The 21,720-nt window shown below is 31.1% G+C and overlaps 1 protein-coding gene across 4 annotated transcripts in view; it reads right to left on the reverse strand.

Moving 5' to 3' along the window:
• The window catches only part of LOC142323364 (androgen-induced gene 1 protein-like), an 85,865-nt gene that overhangs the window by 40,357 nt on the left and 23,788 nt on the right, over positions 1-21,720 (reverse strand). For all 4 annotated transcript variants that reach the window (XR_012756093.1, XR_012756092.1, XR_012756091.1 and 1 more), the window contains exons 2-3: positions 10,206-10,352; positions 4,654-4,871 (exon numbers count right to left, since the gene is read on the reverse strand). Coding sequence is in view for 1 of the 4 variants with exons in the window: in XM_075362897.1 (XP_075219012.1) it covers positions 4,654-4,871; positions 10,206-10,352 (365 nt within the window). In the remaining 3 variants the exon portion in view is untranslated. The remainder of the gene's footprint in view (positions 1-4,653; positions 4,872-10,205; positions 10,353-21,720) is intronic.

Here is a 21,720-nt window from a genome sequence, read left to right on the forward strand (position 1 = left end):
AGCATGTAGCTAAGGTGCTCATGTATGTCGGTGCATAGGAGCCCTGAAAACTTCAGAGTGAGGGGCCAGGAGTCAGTGCATAAATTGCGCATCCACTCTCTGTCAAGACATATGTCGGTTCCACCAAAGTACTGGACTGGACCTCCAGGGTTGATAGCCCTGGAGTTGGGGTGTACCGCAGCAGCTAGCCTTGCTACAAAGGGGATAAAATATTATGCAAATTGAATAATTACCAAATGTGACAGATTTCACATAAATATCCTCATTTAGAATCAGCAGTTTCATTTGAGGTGAAACGGAGAAAGAGTCCAGAAGAATGGAGAAGGAGGGTAAGAGTATATAAAGAGCTCTGTACAAGAACAGTTTTTGTAAACCAAAATATCTGTTTATTAGTAGAGAGGGAGTAATTTTTTTTTAAGACCTTTCCTCATCGCTCGAGAGGTAAATAATTGTGCTGGAGGACCAGTAAAGGAAATCCATAAAACTTAAAATGGACTTCATGTAAAGATGACTAATGAAGCCAGTCGCAGAAGATTCTTGGGCTACAGAAGATAGGTGAGTTTGCTGTACAAGTCTATCAACACAGCACCCTCAATACCTCAAAGGGTGTTGTGGTTTGTCAGGATCTACTCAATTGTATGGAACAGGAAATTTTTGAAGAGTTGACACCTCAATGAATGATATAATGCTGAAGGCTGAACATGAAAAGGAATGACGAAGTTCTTCCATCTGCCTCTCATGTCCTTACTTTTAACAAACCAACCCTGCTGGATAAAATGCATGCAGGAATACACAGATTGGATGTGCAGGCTTTTGTGCTGCAACCATTGAGATGTTTCAGATGTCAATGTTTTGGCCACACCGCTGCTCGGTGTGAAAGGGCACAAATATGCATGTGTGGTGAGGAAATTCATGAAGGAGAATCATGCAAGGATCCTCCTTGTGTAAGCTGAAAAGGACAGCATTCATGTAGACAAATAAACTGTCGTGTTTAGAAGGACGAGGTAGCTGCTATACAGGAAGTCAAAACCCTGCAGAAGGTGAGCTAATTTGAAGCAAAAAAGATTGTAAGCGCCTGAAAGCCTAAAGCAACAATAATTTATGCTCAGGGTGCAGCTGCTGTTCCTGCTCCAACTGCTGTTGATACAGATCAGTTTCTTGGCAAACTTGTGCCCATAGTAGCTACTATGATTCAGAGAATAACTGACAATAGAATGAAGTCTCTCACTCATAAGGAATTTATAAAACCTGTGATAAAGATTCAGCCTACAGCTAATACATCGACCATGAGCAAAAGCGCATCTGAACAGAAAAAGACAGCTGCTAAATCATAGGTTCTAGTGTGTCTGCACAACATTCTAGATGATGGTTCGACAAAAGTGGTTGCTTTGGAGTTTTCTATGGAGGCTCCCAAGCCTCCTCCAACTGAGGTGGTCTCCAAACCACAGAGATCACAAACACCACAGAGGGTGGGGCTGATTCCCCCTGCCCAAGGAGGCAACTGGTGCGACTCCTGTTGCAGGGGTCTCCCAGGTTCCCACCTCTCAATCTCGGTGCCTAAACCACATGCCGATCCATGCCCGTCATGTTTGTTGTGCTTCCATGGTCTACAATTCGGAGACTGGGAGTTACACAGGCAATGACATACTTATCGAACATGAAGCTGTTTGAAAAATGGAGAAGAAGAGGAAAAAAGGATGTACACTTTCCAAGTTTTAGAAGATCTGCATGGAAGTGATCATTTGCCGTTACAACAAAAATATATCCCATATCCAAAAAATGGATGTCTGATAAGGATGAGCTTCACAGCTAGTACGATACTACCTGAAAAAACTGGAGTTATCAAAGCTGATGTTGATATTATAACTAACACCATATTTGACTCGGCATCAAGATATATTCTTAGAACACCTAGGAAAATCAAGAAGCGACCCATTCCTTGGTGGAACAATGAAGTGAAATATTAAAAGAAAGGAAAAAGCTTATAATGCTCTCTCAAGAAACGTCCAACATTAGAATCTAATTGCCTTTAAAAAATACAGGGCATATGCAAAAAGATTTATGATAAATTCTGAAAAACGATCCTGGCAGCAATAAGTGTCATCCATTAACATAAACATAACTGCATCAGACATTTGTACGGAACTTGAAGGTCTGCTAAAGTTCAGAACTGAAATGAACTACAATGTACCTTTCACAATAGAAGGACTTGTGAAAGTATTGGAGAAAGCCGGCAACACACTTGCTGATCCGGATAAAATTCATTATGTCATGATCAGGCAGCTGAATGTTCCTGCAAAATGTAGATTGTTAGAACTATATAATCAGATGTGGCTGGATGGAATGTACCCGCAGCAGTGGAAAAAAGGAAATATTGTTCCAGTTCCAAATAAAATTAAAATTTGGACAAATCCCAATAGTTACTATCCTATTTCTTTGATGTGTGCTATGGGAAAAATTCTTGAAAAAATGATAAATAATAGACTCGTTTGGATAGTAGAAAAAGAAAATCTTCTATCCTCACATCAAGCAGATTTTCGGCAATACAAATCAGCTACTGATCAAATGATTAATTTGGAGACTATCATATATAACAGCTTCACCACAAGAAAACACTGTGTTGGAGTATTCTTTGACTTGCAGAAGGCATTCAATATGACCTGTCATCATGGAATAATGCTTCAATTACATGAATGGGGCATTCACGGCAATCTGACAGTGTTACTCAGCAACTATAGCCGTACTCTTCAAGTATGTGTCAACAATGAAGACTCATCAGAAAAGAGAATGGAAAATGGCTTACTACAAGGTTCGCTGTTGAGTGGTACATTGTTCACGATTGCCATCAATAAACTGATTTTAGCCATTCCAGCAGAAATCAGCAAAAGTGTTTATGCTGATGATCTGGCAATTGTGTATGCCAGAAACACTACAGCTATGGTGAAATACAAATTGCAATGTATGATAAACACCCTCAATGAAGTTATGAAGAATAATGGTTACAAATTTTCATCAGAGAAAACGTACTGTGTACACTTCTGTACACAGTACGTTTGCAGAATTCCTCACTGAAGTCCTGTTTTGACAATTGATGACCATTCAATAGAATACAAGTATAATGTATGACTTTTAGGTTTATTACTAGATAAATCCCTTATGGGGATTAGATATATATATATATCAAGTCCTTTATATATATATGTATAGGACTTGAATGATAGATGCAAAAAGCCCTAAACATTATTAAATGTTTATCCAACATCAATTGGGGCTCAGATAAAGAAATACTATTGAGGCTGTATAAAGCATTGGTTCAATTGAAACTTGACTGCGGAAGGCTGTAAACACAAGATTAGATCTCTCTATGGAAAAATAAAAGAGAAACCAGCAGTAAACAAACCAACAGGAATTTTTATCAATCGTCAGTGGTTATGAAGAATACATTAAAATTTATACTGACGGTTCTAAAACCAAACACAGTGTAGGATGCTCCATATATGTAAATGGAGAAGCCCATTCTTGGAAACTGGCAGATATGACAAGCATTTATATGGCAGAACTTATTGCCATACAGCACTGTCCATTTAAAATGGACACTTGTCCAGTAAAATGGACAAATTTTGAATATGATGAAAATTATTAAATTGCCTGGCTTAACTAAACCAACATGCATTCAATTTAGATGGCTATGACGTTATCTGTTTTTGGTAGTAATACATTTACTCAACACAATGTTTTATAACCGATAGTCTTCTTATTAAATTGATAATTAGAGATAATTGATATTAATTCCATTAAATTTAAATTTAAAAATTTAATTTAATTAATTAAATTGATAATTAGTTTCATGGATTTGAAAAGGTTTTTATATAAATTGGTAAATTTATATAAGCATGCTATTTTTGTTTGTATGTTCAAAAATAATCTTTACTAATTATTATAAATATTTTACATATACTATTAAACTGCATAAAATTCTCATCATGATATGGACAGTAAATTACCTATCACACCCTAATCCAAGACAACCTTGAGTGCATTGATTATCCCCTTCCTCTATCCCCCCTAATTTCCTTAATCATCATTCCTTTTTTGCTAAAATAGTTACCATGAAGAACTGTCAGTCGCTAAGCTGGAATTTTGGTTAAATTAACTTGAAGCTTTGGTGCTGGCACCTTGAGACTTTTTTCTGGCTCAGCAAATAGGCATGCTGGCATGGAGGCATGTGGGAAAATTGTCCAGGTGTTGGAAAAATAGCAAACTGATGGCTGAAGTAAACTGATGCCTATTAGGTAAAACCAGACAGACATTCAGTCTAATATGTCACTGAAAAGTGAGCTCAAGTCCCTCCAAAAAGCAATAAATTTTCAGTTCTCTTGAAACTGATGGGACATCTAACAAACAAAAGGACAGCAAATTCTATTACTTAAAATGATGTTATATCCAAACCTTTATTTACTATAAAAAGTAAACTTACAGATAACAAATATAAAAATGCTACCTTTCAAACTTACAAAATCTACCAACTTTTAGTTTATTATGTGAACTTTGAATTTTTTTCAGTATAAACTTATAATTAAAATATTTTATCGTTTGATGAACGTTAGTAATAACATATAAACATAAATATTACAGGTTTTTGTTAATACATACCAAGTAAGATAAACGCTTTGGAATATTAAGAGTCCGAGGAGTCCTTTCCATTTTTCAGGATATACATGAAATGATGTTAACATTTCCAGAATCACCCATACTCCAACACAGGTGTGCATAACATGATTTAGCCATTTTGGGAAATATGGATCTAGCACTGCAGGCAGTACAAGCTCTCGATTGACTGCATACAATCCCCAAAATGTGACACTGACAAACTAACAAATAAAATTATAATTAATAATGCAGCATATTAGAAAAGCATAAGATATACAAATCCATGTGCAGTGCGTAAAATGAAAATAAAAGCTTCTGTTGGAGAAGGTATTACTATCGATCCTGAAATCATTTACATCCATCTAAGAGGACAATAATAATAATAATCCTACTTTTATTTATGCACATTTAATCTATTACTGTTTTCATGTTTTAGTAGTTATAATTCATTATTATATAATTAGTATGACTAAGGTATTAATAAATTATTATAATTTGTTAAGGTATATGCCAATTATTAATGATGATATGTATTACTACAAACATGTATTACATCAACAATGCTAATACCCGTTACAAAAAGTGCATATAAATATATCTCAAATGAAATATTTTGATAACCTTCATTCGCATAAAGTGGTCATTCATTTTACGACTCGCTTGATGGAGTGTAATCTTTTAATACATGTATAAACTATTTGTTTTTGTATTGTACACAGTAAGAAATATTTATAAGTACGCTAAATATTTTTAAAGAAATTATTGTCTGAAATTAAACAGTGATAATAAATTTTAATTGTGAAAAGAATTTTTCCTATTCATGAAAATAGTTAAACACACTGTATAGCAGAATTCTTGGTTTCTAAATGAGCCTAATGTTATGAGAAATGAGTAATATAATGTCTTGCACAGCAGCTGTATGCCTCATGAAAGCAAGCTTTTATTTTCATCGTAGGCACGATATATGTAAATATATAGTATCAAATCATATCTCAGTTTCATTTTTAATAACTTGGTTGATTTACACTAATCTTATAAAATAAACAAACAAAATGAAAAAAAAACTTAAAATTCATTCCCACACCAAATTTTTTCTAACTGAACTTTTTTTTATAAAGTTCCTTTGGAAATATTCTTTAAATTAGTCTACATCTATTTGATCGACAATGGTTGCTTAAACATTTAATAAGAAAAATGTGATATACTGTAAATATATATTTAAACAATTACTGGAAATTCAGTAAACCGTTATTTACATTTTTAAACTATTATTCTTAGTTTTGTGAAATGTAAATCGCAAATTTCTGTAAATTTAAGTGTATATGGAAATACAAATATTTTACGTTCTGCTTTATCTTTCAACATTGAGGAAAACAATCTATTAAGAAAGTAAAGGTGAACAAGTTAGATTATATGTAGAGTTTTTTCTTAAACTAATATCTTAGGGGTGAAATTAAAGAAAAAATGTTTAGAAATTTTCCTCTCACATTTTTTTTAGAAGTTTTTTTTTGAGAAGGAACAGACTCCACAAGAGGCAATTTTTATACAAACAGTGGGAAGTATATTTATAAACCAAGTTTCAGCTCTTGAGATTTGCTTCTTACTTAATAAATGAGATATGACAAAAAACACTTGAAAAAATACATTGTGGCTGGTGTTCATATGTGTACTATTAAGTAAATAACATGCATTACTCTGTTTCATATTTTAAGCCACGCACAAAAATGCAGTCTTGATTAAAATACTATCTTTATTACCATCTAAATATCCATTCTTTAAACAAAAGTAGTCACCCACAAAAATAAAAAAACAACAGACTTAAAACATGTTAAAATGGAGAAATTTTGAGCTCCCAAAATGTTGTATAAGAATTTTTTTTAAATTAACATTCAGTATAATATTAAGAGAATTTCTTCAAATGGAACCTTTGGATGAAAATATATTATAAAATGAGGTGAGTTGAAAGTTCATAAAATGCCAAGTCAATGTATGGGGTATTGAAATATGTAACTAAAAATAAATAAATACATTATGTATTTATGAAAAATTAGATTGAAACAAGGTTGGTAAACTGTTACTGAAGGCATTTACACATGCAAGTAGATTTAATTTGTTATTTATGATCTCACTTTACTCATAGTTACAGTTGCTAGATTTTTCCACAGATGGGTAAGGAACTCCTCAAAAATTTAAAGAATTTTTAGGCAAGCATTTTTTGTAATTAAAAAAAAATGCAGATTTTTATTGTAAATGTTTTGTTTGATGTTTAAACAAGTTCTTCTCCACACCACTTCATGGTGTACAAGTTTCTCAACCTCAGGGGCTGGAACTGGGAAAAGTGATCAGTTTTTCATCTAGTTTTTTTTTATCTTTCTTTCTTACAGTTGTAATTAAAAAAATTCTTGCTACACTAGTAAAAAATTATCATTTCCTTCATGTTTGTTCTTTATCCACTGAATCATATCCCATTACTAATTGTACAATATTCCATTTTCTTTATAACATGTAATCTGCTTCACACTTATTATCTTATCTGTTTTGGGCTTACAACCTTTGCAATTATACAACCTAATCCTTTGACTGTTCTCTTAGCTAACCAATCTTTTATTTCCAATTGGCAGATATCTATGAAACAGATTGGGTATTCTGCCATCATTCATTCTTACCACAAGATTAATGATGTACTTCCATATACTCTTCATTTAATTTCTAATTCTTTCACTTTAACTGAAAATATTTACATCATTTCTAATTTGTATATTTTTCTTCCTGTCTGCCAACAGTAACCCATAACACATTTCAGAAATGCATCTCTACCTCCTGAATTCTCTCATTCTGATTAATAACAAATTAGGTCTCAGCATCCACACCGAAAAGCAGAAGCTGATGTAATCCTACAAAATTTTACTCAAATTTCCTTTGTTTTTTTATTTTTCATGTGTTTTCTTGTTACCATTTAAATAATTAATTTGTTTATTTTTAGTTTGAACATCTAACTCATTCCAAATTCAATTTCCATATCTTAAATATTTAACATGTTCTACTATCTTATTACCAAGCAAAATTTTTTATCATATTCTTCCACTACAAGTCTTTACTTTTATTGGTGGCATTCCCATATCATATTCTCTTACGATACTAATAAATTTAAATAAAGCTTTTTATAACTGATTTTCTGAATCGGCTAAGTAATCATGTCATCTGCAAAGAGTATAAATTAAAAAAAAAAAACTAGTGGAACTGAAGACAGCTTTACGACCATATAATTGTAAAATTAATCAAACCTGGCAAAACTCGCATGCTTTTGAAGTTGATATATCATTGAGTATTTCTTGAAAGGTTATGGTTGTATTAGTTTATTTATTCAAAAGTTAGTGTTTCAAAAATGAATGAAAGTAAAGAAAAAATTCAATATTTTTGAAATGTTACTACAAATAAGGAAAGGATGCGACTCAGGCTGCTAAAAAAATTTGTGACGAAATCACAGATTTGCGTGACAATATATTCACGAGACTTACATTGGCCAACCAAAATAAGAAATTTACTTTTAATTTAGATGAAGAAATGAAAAAAATTTAATGAAAATTGAATAGCTTTGTGCCAAATGTACTGATATCACACAATGTCCATTAACATTACAGATTTTTTTAGCAGCCTGAGTCGCATTGTTTTATTATTTGTAATAGAATTTAAAAAATATATATTTTTATATTATCACAAATTTACAAACCAGATTGTTTTTTTTTTGTGGTGTAAATAATGATTGTAAGCAATTGTGGTGTAAATAATGAATTAAACATTGACTACAAAACAGTTTTAACCCATCTGAAGAAGGTTGGATACAAATAAAGAAACTTGAAGTATGGGTGCCAGATGATTTAACAGAGAGAAATGTAATGGAATGAAATGAAATTTAATCTGCGAATTCTTGCTGAAATGGAAAGAGATCAAACCATTTTTGAAATGGCTCATTACAGGTGATGAAAAACAGATCATATACAACAATGATGTATGGAAAAGATTATGGTCAAAGCAAGACAAAGCTCTGCAAACAATGGCAAAGCCAGGATTGATGCCAAGAAATGTGATGTTGTGTGTGTGTGCGCGGTGGGATTGGGAAGCAATTAAATTATTCACCACGAACTGCTGTCACTCAGTCAAACGATTGATTCTAACCTGTACTGTCAACAATTGTAAAGATTACACCGAATAATCAAGATAAAGTGACCATAATATTGGTCAATAGGAAAAGTGTTATCTTCCAACAAGGCAACATCAGAGTCCACACATCTTTGGTGAGCTGTTGAAAATTGAGAGAGAAACTTAGCTGGGATTATATACTGACGCATCCACTGTACACTCCTGACCTTGCACCATCAGACTACCATTTGTTTCAAATGGTATGCTCTCTTAATGGTATAAAGCTGGCTTAAAAAGAGGCCTGTAAAAATCATTTATCAAAGTTTTTCATCCAGAAAACAAAAAAATTTCGACAGTGACAGGATTATAGTTTTAATTTAAAAATGAAATATGTTTGGTTTAGTAAACATCATTTGAAATACAAAGGAACTTTTTTCCCTAACCTTTTATAATCAGGAACTTCATTTATCCATTTCCACATAAGATCATACATATATGAAATAAATAAAAGCAGCAATATAACAAATCTTGTCTTGTCTATTGTTCTTTTTTCTATACTTTGAGTATCTCAGTACAGTTGTAATATTATTTTTGTTTAGGATTTATCTTATTGAAAGTTTTCAATTAATCAAAACATCTATATTATTTATGTGTCTAGCCTGCTTCTGCTCCTCTAAAAACCACTGAACCTCTAAGGAGTTCTGCTGTCTTCTGGTTAGCCATGATATAATCAAGTATTGAGGGTTGCCTCCTCCTCCCAGCTGACTCCATAATTTTAAACATTTTCCTAAGAAAGAGTTCGTTATTGTCATACAACTGAAACTTCCCATCAACTGGATTTTATGTTTTATAATACCTCTTAGTTAATAGCAACTACCACTTTCAACAAGATACTTTATGTTCATTCATGTTGCCTGCTATTACAATATTATTTTTATTACATTTCCTAAAGTTTGATCGACTGCTGTTCTGATTACAGAATTCTATTACTTCATCTACCATGCCCTATTCTAAATGCGTTGAATTACATAAATTCACTTACACTACCTTTTGGTATTGTAATCCTCACAATTATCCATTTATTGCATTTAATCTACTTCTCCATTAAAAATATTAATTAATTAGACTAAGTACAGTAGTACATAAATAGACTTACTTCGCATTCCCACTTTATCTCTTTCACTTCATGAAACTATACAGAATGTTGGGATTTAAAATTATAATAATTATATAGTTATAATTATCATAATTTTAAATCCCAACCAATTTCTTTTTGATTTCATGTTAATGAAACTATTATCTAACATGAGTTAATACTGATTTGAATTTATAAATAAATAAATATATATATATATATATATATATATATAAATTAATAAGATGCATAATCAAACATAGTGTAAATAGTAACTCACCAGTGCTATTGGGAAAGCCAAAGCAGTAAAAATATAGTCCCTGAGTTTACATATTGCATGCTGCGGTTGTTTATTTGATGTCTTCTGTCTTTCAAAACCACCAATGTCAATAATTACACAAAGTGTAAAATAAAGTGCTTGCATTACCTACAACAGAAAATAAAAATATAATAATAAAAATTATTATTATAATAAAATAAATTAAACTATATGAAAGAATTTACCTACCCTTTGAGTAAAAATTTTGAGATACAAAACCCATAAGGTCAATATTTTCCTGTCCCCATGATCATATGTGACCAAAGTTAAATGGCATCAATACTCTGTATACAGAAATCATTGTATAAAATTTCATTTAATCTGTATAAAATTTCCATCTAATCTGTAGATATAAAACAAAAAACAGAGGGCAACACATTTTTTTTTTTAATTTTTCAATGATAAAATTAAGTTTTTGATTGGAGAAGGTAGAAACATCAAGATCCCCAGAAACCCTGACATGCAAAATCTGACCTGATTTGCGTACTTCCCAAATACAGTATAATTATATGGGCCAGGAAAGTAAAACTATTATTACACAATTTATATATTTACTACATAGATATTAAAATGATCAAAACAACTAAACTGTCAAAATACAATATGTAATCATTCAAAAATTACAACTGCTACATTAAAACAATGAAATTTTAATCTAGTCTTAAAAGTGAAGAAGCCATATGTTTTTGATATTTCTATGAAAGCCAGATAGACAGTACCAAGAATTAAGAGATAATTTGGCAATGGTTATCCTTCTGAGTTTTATCAGATATCATAAACAATACTCTAAGTAAAAAGTAATGGAATAAAGATGCAACAAAAATCAAAAGACATTAAAATAAACAATATCCAATAAAAGAAAAACCTACCTCCATAACCACATTGATAATGACTATTTCAGGAGATCAATAATCCAAATGTGAAGTTTCAATTTAAAGGAGTTACTTTTATACTATGTCATCATAAATGTATCTAAAATCATGTCATTTGTTTTTTAAAATTAATAAATTAAATTGAATTTTGGCAAAAAATTTTATGAGACAAGAATTAAGGAAATAGGACTTAAAAAAATTGTATGATTTTTTCAAAATTCAACTGCTTTACTTTCTGGGTAATAAATAGGAACTAGTACCAAAAGAAAGCTTGCTAATTCAGTTAATATTGCATAATCATGACAATTATACATATATTTTTTATATAATCTAATGTATCAAACAAGAACCTTGCATTTAAGATAGTTAAATGAACAACATCAATCTATCAAGGTTACAATAGCATTTTATTTCAGTATAATTAAAAAAAACCTTGCCATAACTTGCTCTTGCAGAAAAAAATACATTAAACTCTAAAAATCACTATTACGCTTGCATTTTAGTAAATATTCCCAATTTTATATAAATTAACACATTTATTGTTAGCTACAACAAACTTTACAAGCACAACTGAATAAATTCTTGAAAGAATTTAACATTGTTGTACATACAGGAAGCAGATGTAAAGTACTACTGCATTACATAATTTAATTTACACACTAAGACAGTGAACAAAAAACAACTAAAAATATTTTCATTAAAAATTAATAATTAATAAGCTACAAATAATTAATAATTAAAAATTTTAATTGTAATAAAAACTGGTTTAACCTGACTTCACTGATAAGTACACAAGTGAAATGTCCTTCACATGGATGATGAAGTTTTCTGCCTTTTTGTTAATTAATTTTATGAAGGCCACCATTTTTTTATCAAATTTATTATTCTGAATACTAGCTACATTGCAAAAATAATATAGTTTCATAACTTAAATAAAAGTTAATATCTGTTATACTTTTAACTTAAATAAAATTATACATTATTATAGAAATTAATTTCATACCATATTAATTCTACAATGGGAAGAAATAATAAATATTAGATTCATATAAATTACTAAAAAATATTAAGTTCACATAATTTTTAATTCTGAAATTATACACTTCCTTCCATGCATCTTTATACATGTCTTTTTTTTATATGATTACGTATCATACTTGAATAACACAAGAAATTTTGTGTTTTACATTAAACATTTTTGGCAAAAAAACAAAAAAAAAAAAAAAAACTAGACCAACATGGGTTGACTCATGGCATATCATCACATTCTATGCAACAAACATTTCCTACTCAAATATTTATTTAGAGAAGTGATACCAATTTAACATTATTTTTTATTCTAATTTCCTCAAGACGCTCTGTCCCTTCATACTGAAACTATTTATTTATTATTATTTTTAAATATCCTTTTACTTTCCTGGCATCATAGCTCTAGAGCTGTGCTGCAAGACGGAAAGTATGGTAATCAGTCATGACCCAGGGACCCTAAAAAACCCCAAAAAAGTGGGGAGGGGGTAACGATCAAACATACAATACAGTACATGCATGTGGCATGTTAGTAGTAACTTTTGACTGGACAAACCAATTCTGATGAAATTTTATACAGATACTCATGCGCGTGGGGAAATTTGTAGGTAAAATTTTGGGGTCAATATCTCCTGTTTTAAGGGATCAATTTTCTCAAAATTTTGCAAACATAACCGCAGTTTATATAAAGCCCAGTAAAGTTTATATAAAGCTTATCTTATCATTTAAAAAAAAAATCCCCTCTTCAAAAAAAAACAAAAAAAACAGCTATCTTTTATTTATTGCATATTTTATAACCAAACTTTTTAAATGTCTTCCTAGGCATATAAGTAGTGTAAGCGAATCCCCCCCCCCCAAAAAAAAAATAGTACTTCGGGAGCAATATTGGGGGTCGAGAACCCAACAACTTTAAAAATATTGATTTTTTGTATATTTTCTTAACTATTTTTGGGTTCATTATTAAATCTTTTAATAGTATTAAAAGTTTAAAAATTAAACGGTTAGTGATAATATTCAATAACATTTCATCATAATTCATTCCCACCCCAAAAAAATAAATCTTAGCTAACTTTATATTGGTTGTACATTTTTTGGAGAGATTTTTTTTAGTTACTTCCATTTAACATAGTAAACATAGCAAAATAAAAAAAAAATCTTTTAAGATGATTTTGGAAGTGAGGAGCAGAAAAATATAGATTTTTTTTGAATTTTTAAAACATTTTTTGTTTATTTAAACATAAAATGATAATTTTAAAACAAAACTTCATATAAATTACTCCACTCACAAAAGAAATCTTATGTAACTTTTTTCCATGTATAATTATTTTTCTACTAAATAAGAATAAATAACAAATGCCAGGAAATTATTATAACTTTTTTGTCCGAATTTTTTTATTATTTATTCTTCAAAACATTAATCAAGAATGGTGCATTTTAAGAAAATTTGAAAACTGTAAGTTTTTTTCAGAATGAGTGGAAAGTTCAGTATCCCAAGCTGAGGAATGATTATTATTTGAAGTGGCAAGACTCTGTTAACACTATAAAAGTAAACATTTTATTTGGTTTTAGATTACAGGTTGAATATAAATTATTCAGCGCATTTTAGGTGTTAATAAAAAATGAAAACACAGCAAAGTAAAGCGCTTGATTTTTTTTTTCACATTAGTGTAGGTACTAGAGTTACTGAAATGTAACTTGAATGAACACGCCGGCGCGGTAGGGGATAATCAGTTGAGTTTTGGCTACCATGTAGGAGAAAGCTATGTGCGTACTATGGTTTCATGAAAACGGATCCGTTACTACTGTTCGTAGACGTTTTTGTTTAGAGTATGGCTGTGATCCTCCTAATAAAGGGCTTTACTAAACTAAACATTAGTATGCAGTTTAAGTATAAGCTGTAAGTGTAATACATAAAAAAAAGTGCTGGCAGACCTACTGTCTACGAGGAAGTTGTGGAACGAGTAAGAGAAACGTTTTAGAGAAACCCGGGTAAACAGACTCGTCGTGCGAATTTAGAAATGGGAACACCGCAATCGACAATTGTGGAGGTTCTACACAAGGCCTAAAACTTCACGCATACAAAATTCAGTCGGTGTATGCAATTGAAGATAACGATAAACCACGACGTTTCTATTTTTCCGTGGACATTCTCGATAAAGTGAACGAAGATGATGCGTTTAGAAAAAATAATAATCTCTGACGAAGCTACCTTCAAAGTTTCTGATCACGTTAGCCGTCATAATTGACGGATTTGGGTAGAGAGAACCCTCATGTCAATGAACAAGTACAACGTTATAGCCCGAAAATTAACGTTTGATGTGCGCTGACTTATGAAGTGATCGGATCATTCTCTTCGCTAAGCCAACGATTACTAGCGCTAGTTATATAGACATGTTACAAGAATTTGCAGTACTACAGATTGAATATCGGCAACCCAACGTTTATTTCCAAAAAGATGGCACACCACCACACTGGGATTTACATGTTAGGGACTACCAATATGAATAATTTCCTCAACAACGGATCGGCCATGACGGACCGATTCCCTGGCCACCTCGATCCCCTGAAGTAATCCCACTCGATTTCTTTCTTTGGGGTTCAGATAGGGTGTACGCATCGAAGGTTTTCAGCATCGATGAACATTGTTAGGTTGTCGCTATTAAAGAAGAATCGAAGGTGTAATTAATGGAATAACTCCAGATATTCTTCGCATTTTTCGTATGTGTAGCATGAAATTGAATATCGTCTAGACATCAAGCGCCACAAAAGGTACTATATGGAATTTATTTGAAGTTAATAAACATTGTAAACAGAGCTATTTGAAATGCTTTGTTCGACAATAAAACATGCATGTAAGTACATTGGTTAGTTATTTATGCGCTGAATAATTTTATTATCACTTGTATACATAATGTATATCTAATAATAAAATAATAAGTTATTAAAATTAATTTTATAACAAAATTTACTATCAACTGTAACCCAGATTGCCAGAATAGAAAAAAATTTAAAAACTCCTCACATTAAAAAAAACAACTGATTGAACTCGACACATCATTAAGAAACAATAATAGTTAGATAAAATTTTTAGCAATTGAACCCAGAGGAAATAAATTAGTTTTGCTGTTTAATTTGGAATAATGACAAAGCAGATAAATTAACACAGTGCTGAATAGTTTGAGATCAGCTATTTTTTACGGATCTCTAACCCTCTCCTCTTTCTTATAAGAATTCTTATACCTTATATTATTATACACATGATTTCCAAATGTAGTTATTTTTATTTCACTGTAGATGAAATAATATGTTGCACATTTAACGCCATCTGATATATGGATCTATCGACTGAAAATTCAAATATTTTAATACTTGTTAACAAAATTTATAACAGTCCATTATGCATTTGCTTATGCAATATTTTTTTTAATCGGACCAGGAATATAAATTAGGCAGCAGTATACTCATTAATACTTAGAAGTATTAGTTATCGAATGTAATACTTAAAAATTAGATGCATTTTAATTTTGACAAACAAGCGCATAAGCTTTAAGGGTAATTAATTACCCTGTTACTTGCATATAAAAACTGCTACGTAATTCTTGACGTATTTATAGAATTAGAACGTAACACAAAATCCAAATTATGAAACGTACCTCGAATGTAACAATTTACACAGTTACGATGTAAATTATTGACAATACACTCTCGTCAATTTTGCTTCCTCTGTTTTTATATTGCGTAAGCATTTGAGGAGCCACGCCCCTTGTCTGAAAAAGTAAGCAAAGCACGAACCCACACTTCCTAACACTACGCGATCCTTAAACGATCCTCACATTTTATCTACCGATTTAAAACTACAGAATAGTTGTGTAAAGTAAAAGTTTTACTGGTACCTCAACGTTCAACGTTGACCGCGGAAGTCGGATTGTTAACGGTACACAAACGGAAACCGACAACCAGATAGGAAATGTCACTTTCATTTTTATTTGACTTACGATCAAGCGTCCTTCTTCGGACCAGATCTATAACTTTTTGGCTTTCAAATTCAAGCTACTACAATTCTTAAAGTAAAGACTAAACATTCGTGACATAAAAAAAAATATTATTAAAATAACGGCATGAAAATTTTCCTTTATTCTGCCGAAAGAAGTACAATGACAGACACCGAATACAAATGACACTGTCCTAATAGTAAAAATCCGGCAGCTGATTTCTGCAGGTATGTTTTTTTTTTTTTTTTTTTTTTTTTTTTTAATAAAACTCGATTTAAATGATCGATAAATGATAATTTAATACATTACTGCCGGGTTGCCTAGCAAAAATTAGCCGCAATTACCTTTAATTAAATATATTTTATTAATTTATTTTAACGAATTGCAACTATATTTTTGTTTAAATGAATTAAACATCATTTGAAAGAAAATGATATGAAGAAGGTAAAAAAAGTGGTTGCCAGCTCTCAGTCAGCCGCAACCTCGAAGTTGCCAGGTGTAAACAGTATGTTATTGTTATTTATTTACGCTCATCGTGTTTTTCAAAAGCATTATATATTAAATTGAAGTTTAATTTTTTTTTCTGTACACGATAATAAATGGATGATTGTAGAGAGAGAAGGAATGCGCGCGCTAGCGCGACTGCCGTGTACAGAAGAAATTAAACTTCAATTTTTTTGAAAAACACGATGAGGGTAAATAATTAACAATAACATACCTGTTTACACCTGGCAACTTCGAGGTTGCGGATGACTGAGAGCTGGCAACCACTTTTTTTACCTTCTTCATATCATTTTCTTTCAAATGATGTTTAGTTCATTTAAACAAAAATATAGTTGCAATTCGTTAAAATAAATTAATTAAAGGTATTTGCGGCTAATTTTTGCTAGGTAACCCGGCAGTAATGTATTAGATTATCATTAATCAATCATTTAAATAGAGTTTCATTAAAAAAACAGATATCTGCAGAAATCAGCTGCCGGATCTTAGACTACAATCGTTTTCCTTCAACTCACGTTTTAACGAAGAGATTTGAGACCAATTTATTTTAACTTACGTACACTTTTTACAATTTCACACCTTTTAACTTTTAAGTAATTTTTTAACAACTACCCTTGAAATTTCGATCCAAATTGTAACAAAAATAACACTGATAAACATAATTTTTCTTTCCTAACATGCGATACATGATTTTAATCTGTTTTTTGATGCTGAAAACGAATATGAAACACCCACCATTTATAATATAAAAAAATAAGAAATAGAAATAAAAAAAAAAAAAAAAAAAAAAAAAAACCCACTAAACAAACAAGTTTTAAATTTTAATATAAAGATTTTTTTCATTTTTCAACGTATAGTTAGCGTTTTAAGTTCCTATATTGTATTTTGCTAGCTAATTTTCTATTTTTTAACTTTGTTAACATAATTTGTAAGCTATAAATAAACAATACTTGACAAAGAATTAAATCATATCATAGTTACATCTTATGACATCATATAAAGTACTGAAGAGTGAGCCTTCATGGACAAGATTAATCATGTCTGTGCAGGTCAAAATATGTAATTGAAAACACAGCTGTGTTGTTTGTATTAAGCATTGGATTTAGGGATGAATTAATTTTGTTCAGTTTTATTGTTTTAAGCTTTTTAACAGTGCAGTGCTATAATGCCTCGAAACTGTGCAAATTATGTGGATACCTTTTGTTATGTATGTAGTGAGTTTACCGCAAAACCAACAGAAAAAACATTACACCTTTAATTAAAAAGCATATCATTTGTACTTCAGTGTAAAATTGGTGATCAGGATAAGACGTGGGCTCCTCATATAGTTTGCACTAATTGTTCTGTATATTTAAGAGGATGGCTGAAAGGTACACTGAAGGCTTTGCCATTTGGTGTACCTACGGTTTGGCGTGAACCAAAGGATAATGTAACCGATTGTTACTTTTGATTAACAAGTGCGTGTCTGGAATTTCTAAAAAATGTAAACATACTGTAAAATATCCTTCACTGCAATCTGCAGTCAGGCCTGTACCTCACAGTGAAATTATTTCAGTTCCTGAACCACCTGTAAATGTATGTTTCGAAAGAAGCGATGAAGGCAGTACTGAAGAACAAAACAACGATTTTGATTTTGAATTATCTTCCAATAAATCACATCTTATATCATAAGGTGAATTAAATGACTTGGTTAGAGATTAAAATTTATCAAAAGATCAAGCTGAACGGTTAGGATAAAGACTGCAAGGTTGGAATTTACTTCAAAAAATACAAAAATTTTGGGCTTTCGAAGCCGACAAAAAGAACTTTCTCCGCACTTTATTAATGAAAATAATTTGGTTTATTGCACAAATACTGATGAGCTTATGTTGCACTTAGGATAAGTTCATAACGCTGAGGACTGGCGCCTTTTCATAGATTTGTCCAAGTATAGTTTAAAAGTGGTTCTACTACATAACGGAAACAAATATTCTTCAATACCAATCGCATATGGTATTAATTTGAAAGAGTCATACGATGTGATGAAAGATGTTCTTGAAAAAATAAATTATAAAAAACATAGCTGGAACATGTGGCTACACTACATACATGTGTTTTCTTTGCGAATGGGACAGCCGAGCTAGGGATAAACATTATGTTACTTAAGAGTGGAAGAAACGAGACAACTCCAAATGGTAAAAATACTATTCATGAGCCCTTAGTTGAACCCAAAAAAATATTTTACTTCTTTTCCATATTAAACTATAACTATTGAAAAATTTTGTAAAAGCAATCAAGAAGGATAGTCCCGGATTTTTTTAATCAGGCAGAAATTTCGGAATGTAAGTGAAGGGAAAATTAAAGAAGGAATATTTACTGGTTACTTACTTCATACAGAGCTATGGGATGTAATATGTCTTTGAAAATACATTTCCTTCACTCACATCTGGATTTTTTCCCGGACAACCTCGGGGACGTAAGTAACGGACACGGTGAACATTTCCACCAAGACATTTCGGTGATGGAAAGCCGCTATAAAGCGAAATGGAATACTAACATGCAAGCCGATTACTATTGGACATTAATTCGGCATGTGTCTGAGGCTATTTATAAAAGAAAAGCATCAGCGAAATCATTCTAACACAGGTATGACCATGCAAAATTATAAATTTTAACTATATTTTCCTTTAATTTTTTTTGAAGCATAAATTATTTAAAACTAAGGGCGATAGAAAAATCGTATTTACAGATCTGTAAATGTACGCAAAAAAGCAATTCAAGAAATTGTATCACACTTAGAGAAACATTAAAAACCGTTTTTTTGTCTATCGGCATAATTAAGCCACATACATAATTAACCGATACAAGTATCAAACGCGTACTGTCAGCTTAAACATATTTCAAATTTATTGTTAGCATAAAAGCCACATTCGTCGTAAACAGAATTTGTAATATCAGAAATAAACACCCGAAAGAAAACTGTGCTACTAGGCAATAAAATTGTACGGAATTGTGCGCAATACGTTTATTAGCAAATATGCGTTTGTCAAAATACGTTTTAAGCAAATCGACTGCCGTAACTATGCGTAGGTAATGGAAATTCGTAAATACTCGTGTAAAAGCTAGCGCCAAGTTAACACCAGACTGAAGAAGTATTACTGTATTTCAAACGTTCAAGAGTTTAAGTTTAAAATTTTGCTCGTAAACTGTAAAGATGTAGTCATATAAGAAAGAGATGAGTCAAACCAAAAACACCAATTATGTCGGATTCAATTACGTACAAGTTTGCTGTAGGCGAGTTTCCTACTTGCAAAGTAAAAATTTTAAGAAAACAAATTTCTACAGTTAAGTTATTAACTCTTTGATAAATAATTAAAAATTAAAAAGTGTTTGTTGTTCACGTAGCGACTTCCAAAAATCTTTTAGACAACTGGTAATTAATTTAAGGCACAAGGAATTTATTCATCATTAAAATACAATTCTACTGCCCCTTTACTCACAAGAATATTCAATTATATAACAGCTTAACACTGAAAAATCTTTATGACTTTTACAAGTATGAATATATATATATATCTTCACACACACATATTTTGGTAATAAACAACAATGCGATGAAGTTATTCTTGTATCCTAGAAAGAAAGAGGCTGACCATAAAATAAACAAGATAAAACTTTTCCGACTAGTCAATAAAAATATAAAGAACACCTAACTTATTTTCATTATAATCATTCACAATTATGTCATTATGTAAGTAACTGCTAATTTAGAAAAGTAACTGGAAACGAATCTTGTGACTTCTCCAATTTATATTATGCAAAATAACTCCTAAATCGTAAAGGATTCGTAGCGTACAGGTTAACTCTTAAGTAGTCGCGCGGCGTATTGTAAACGCCATATGAACTTTATGAATGGAATGATTGGCAACCCCGCTATACTGCGTGCTGCCCGTCCATGTAACCTTTCATTATTAGGTTTTCAATTTTTCTGTGTAGATGGAAGTAGCGTGGATTCGTTGAATTTGGTCACAGTAGAGATATTGTATTTTCCTACATTTTTAGCGTACTCTATACGCCACGCGACCAATTATGAAACTACAATAAAATTATTGAAACAATCATATTAGATACTTTTTACGTCTATAATAACATTTACTTTCAGATAAATCTGTAGTTTCCAAAAAAAATCATCATATGTGGTTAGCTATCATATAAAAGCTTATTTCTAAGACGCCATTATTTTTTAATATATTTTTATAGGTTTATAAAAATGATGACTTTAGAACTCTATTTTTTTTTTTTTCAATTTAAAAGGCTTAAAAGAATACATTTAAATTTAATTTTTTAAATTATAATATAGAAGAATGAAAACTAAAAGAGATTTTGTTTGATAAAGATCGGGAAACTGTAAAAGATGACCAGGTGGCCGTTGTATTACAAGAAATATCCGACAATGAGAAAGACAATGAATTTGATGCTGCCAGTGATTCGGAAGTGGAAAATATTGAAGAAAGTGATCATGATATTGATTTAGAGATTGACGAATTAGACGTTCATACGAACAAAGATGAGTAAAATGAAATTTGGTACGATGAAAATGAAGAATTTTTCACAAAAATTATATATACAAAAAATTGCCGATGAAAAAGAACAAAAAACCACAGAAAGCAGTAGATAAAATTTACAAATGGAAGAAAATGCCAATAGTAAGTAAATATGCGAAAACATCTTCAAAAGATACTTTGAAAAAAAACGATTCCCAGCAGTTATTGGCATTGTCTTAGTAAAGAATAGGGTGAATGGAGAAGTAGAATCACTTTTGAAGATTGTAGACGATATATGTTGTTAGAAATTGTCGATTGTACAGATAGAAATATAAAAAGTGTACGTGATTCCCGAGTTTACACAGAGGAAAGAGATGCCAACGACAGCAGTAAGGTAAAGATTATGGCTTTTATTGGACTCTTATACCTATTAGTTTCAAAGAAATCAAATCGAACCAATTTAGAAGAAATTTGGACTTCGATGGTAATGGCATAGAAATTTGCCGTGGCGTAATGTCACTGAAACGATTTTTTCTTGCTTACAGCCATCGGATTTGACGAT

Source organism: Lycorma delicatula, chromosome 1 (assembly GCF_047948215.1).
Source record: "Lycorma delicatula isolate Av1 chromosome 1, ASM4794821v1, whole genome shotgun sequence".
NCBI classification, from domain to species: domain Eukaryota; kingdom Metazoa; phylum Arthropoda; class Insecta; order Hemiptera; family Fulgoridae; genus Lycorma; species Lycorma delicatula.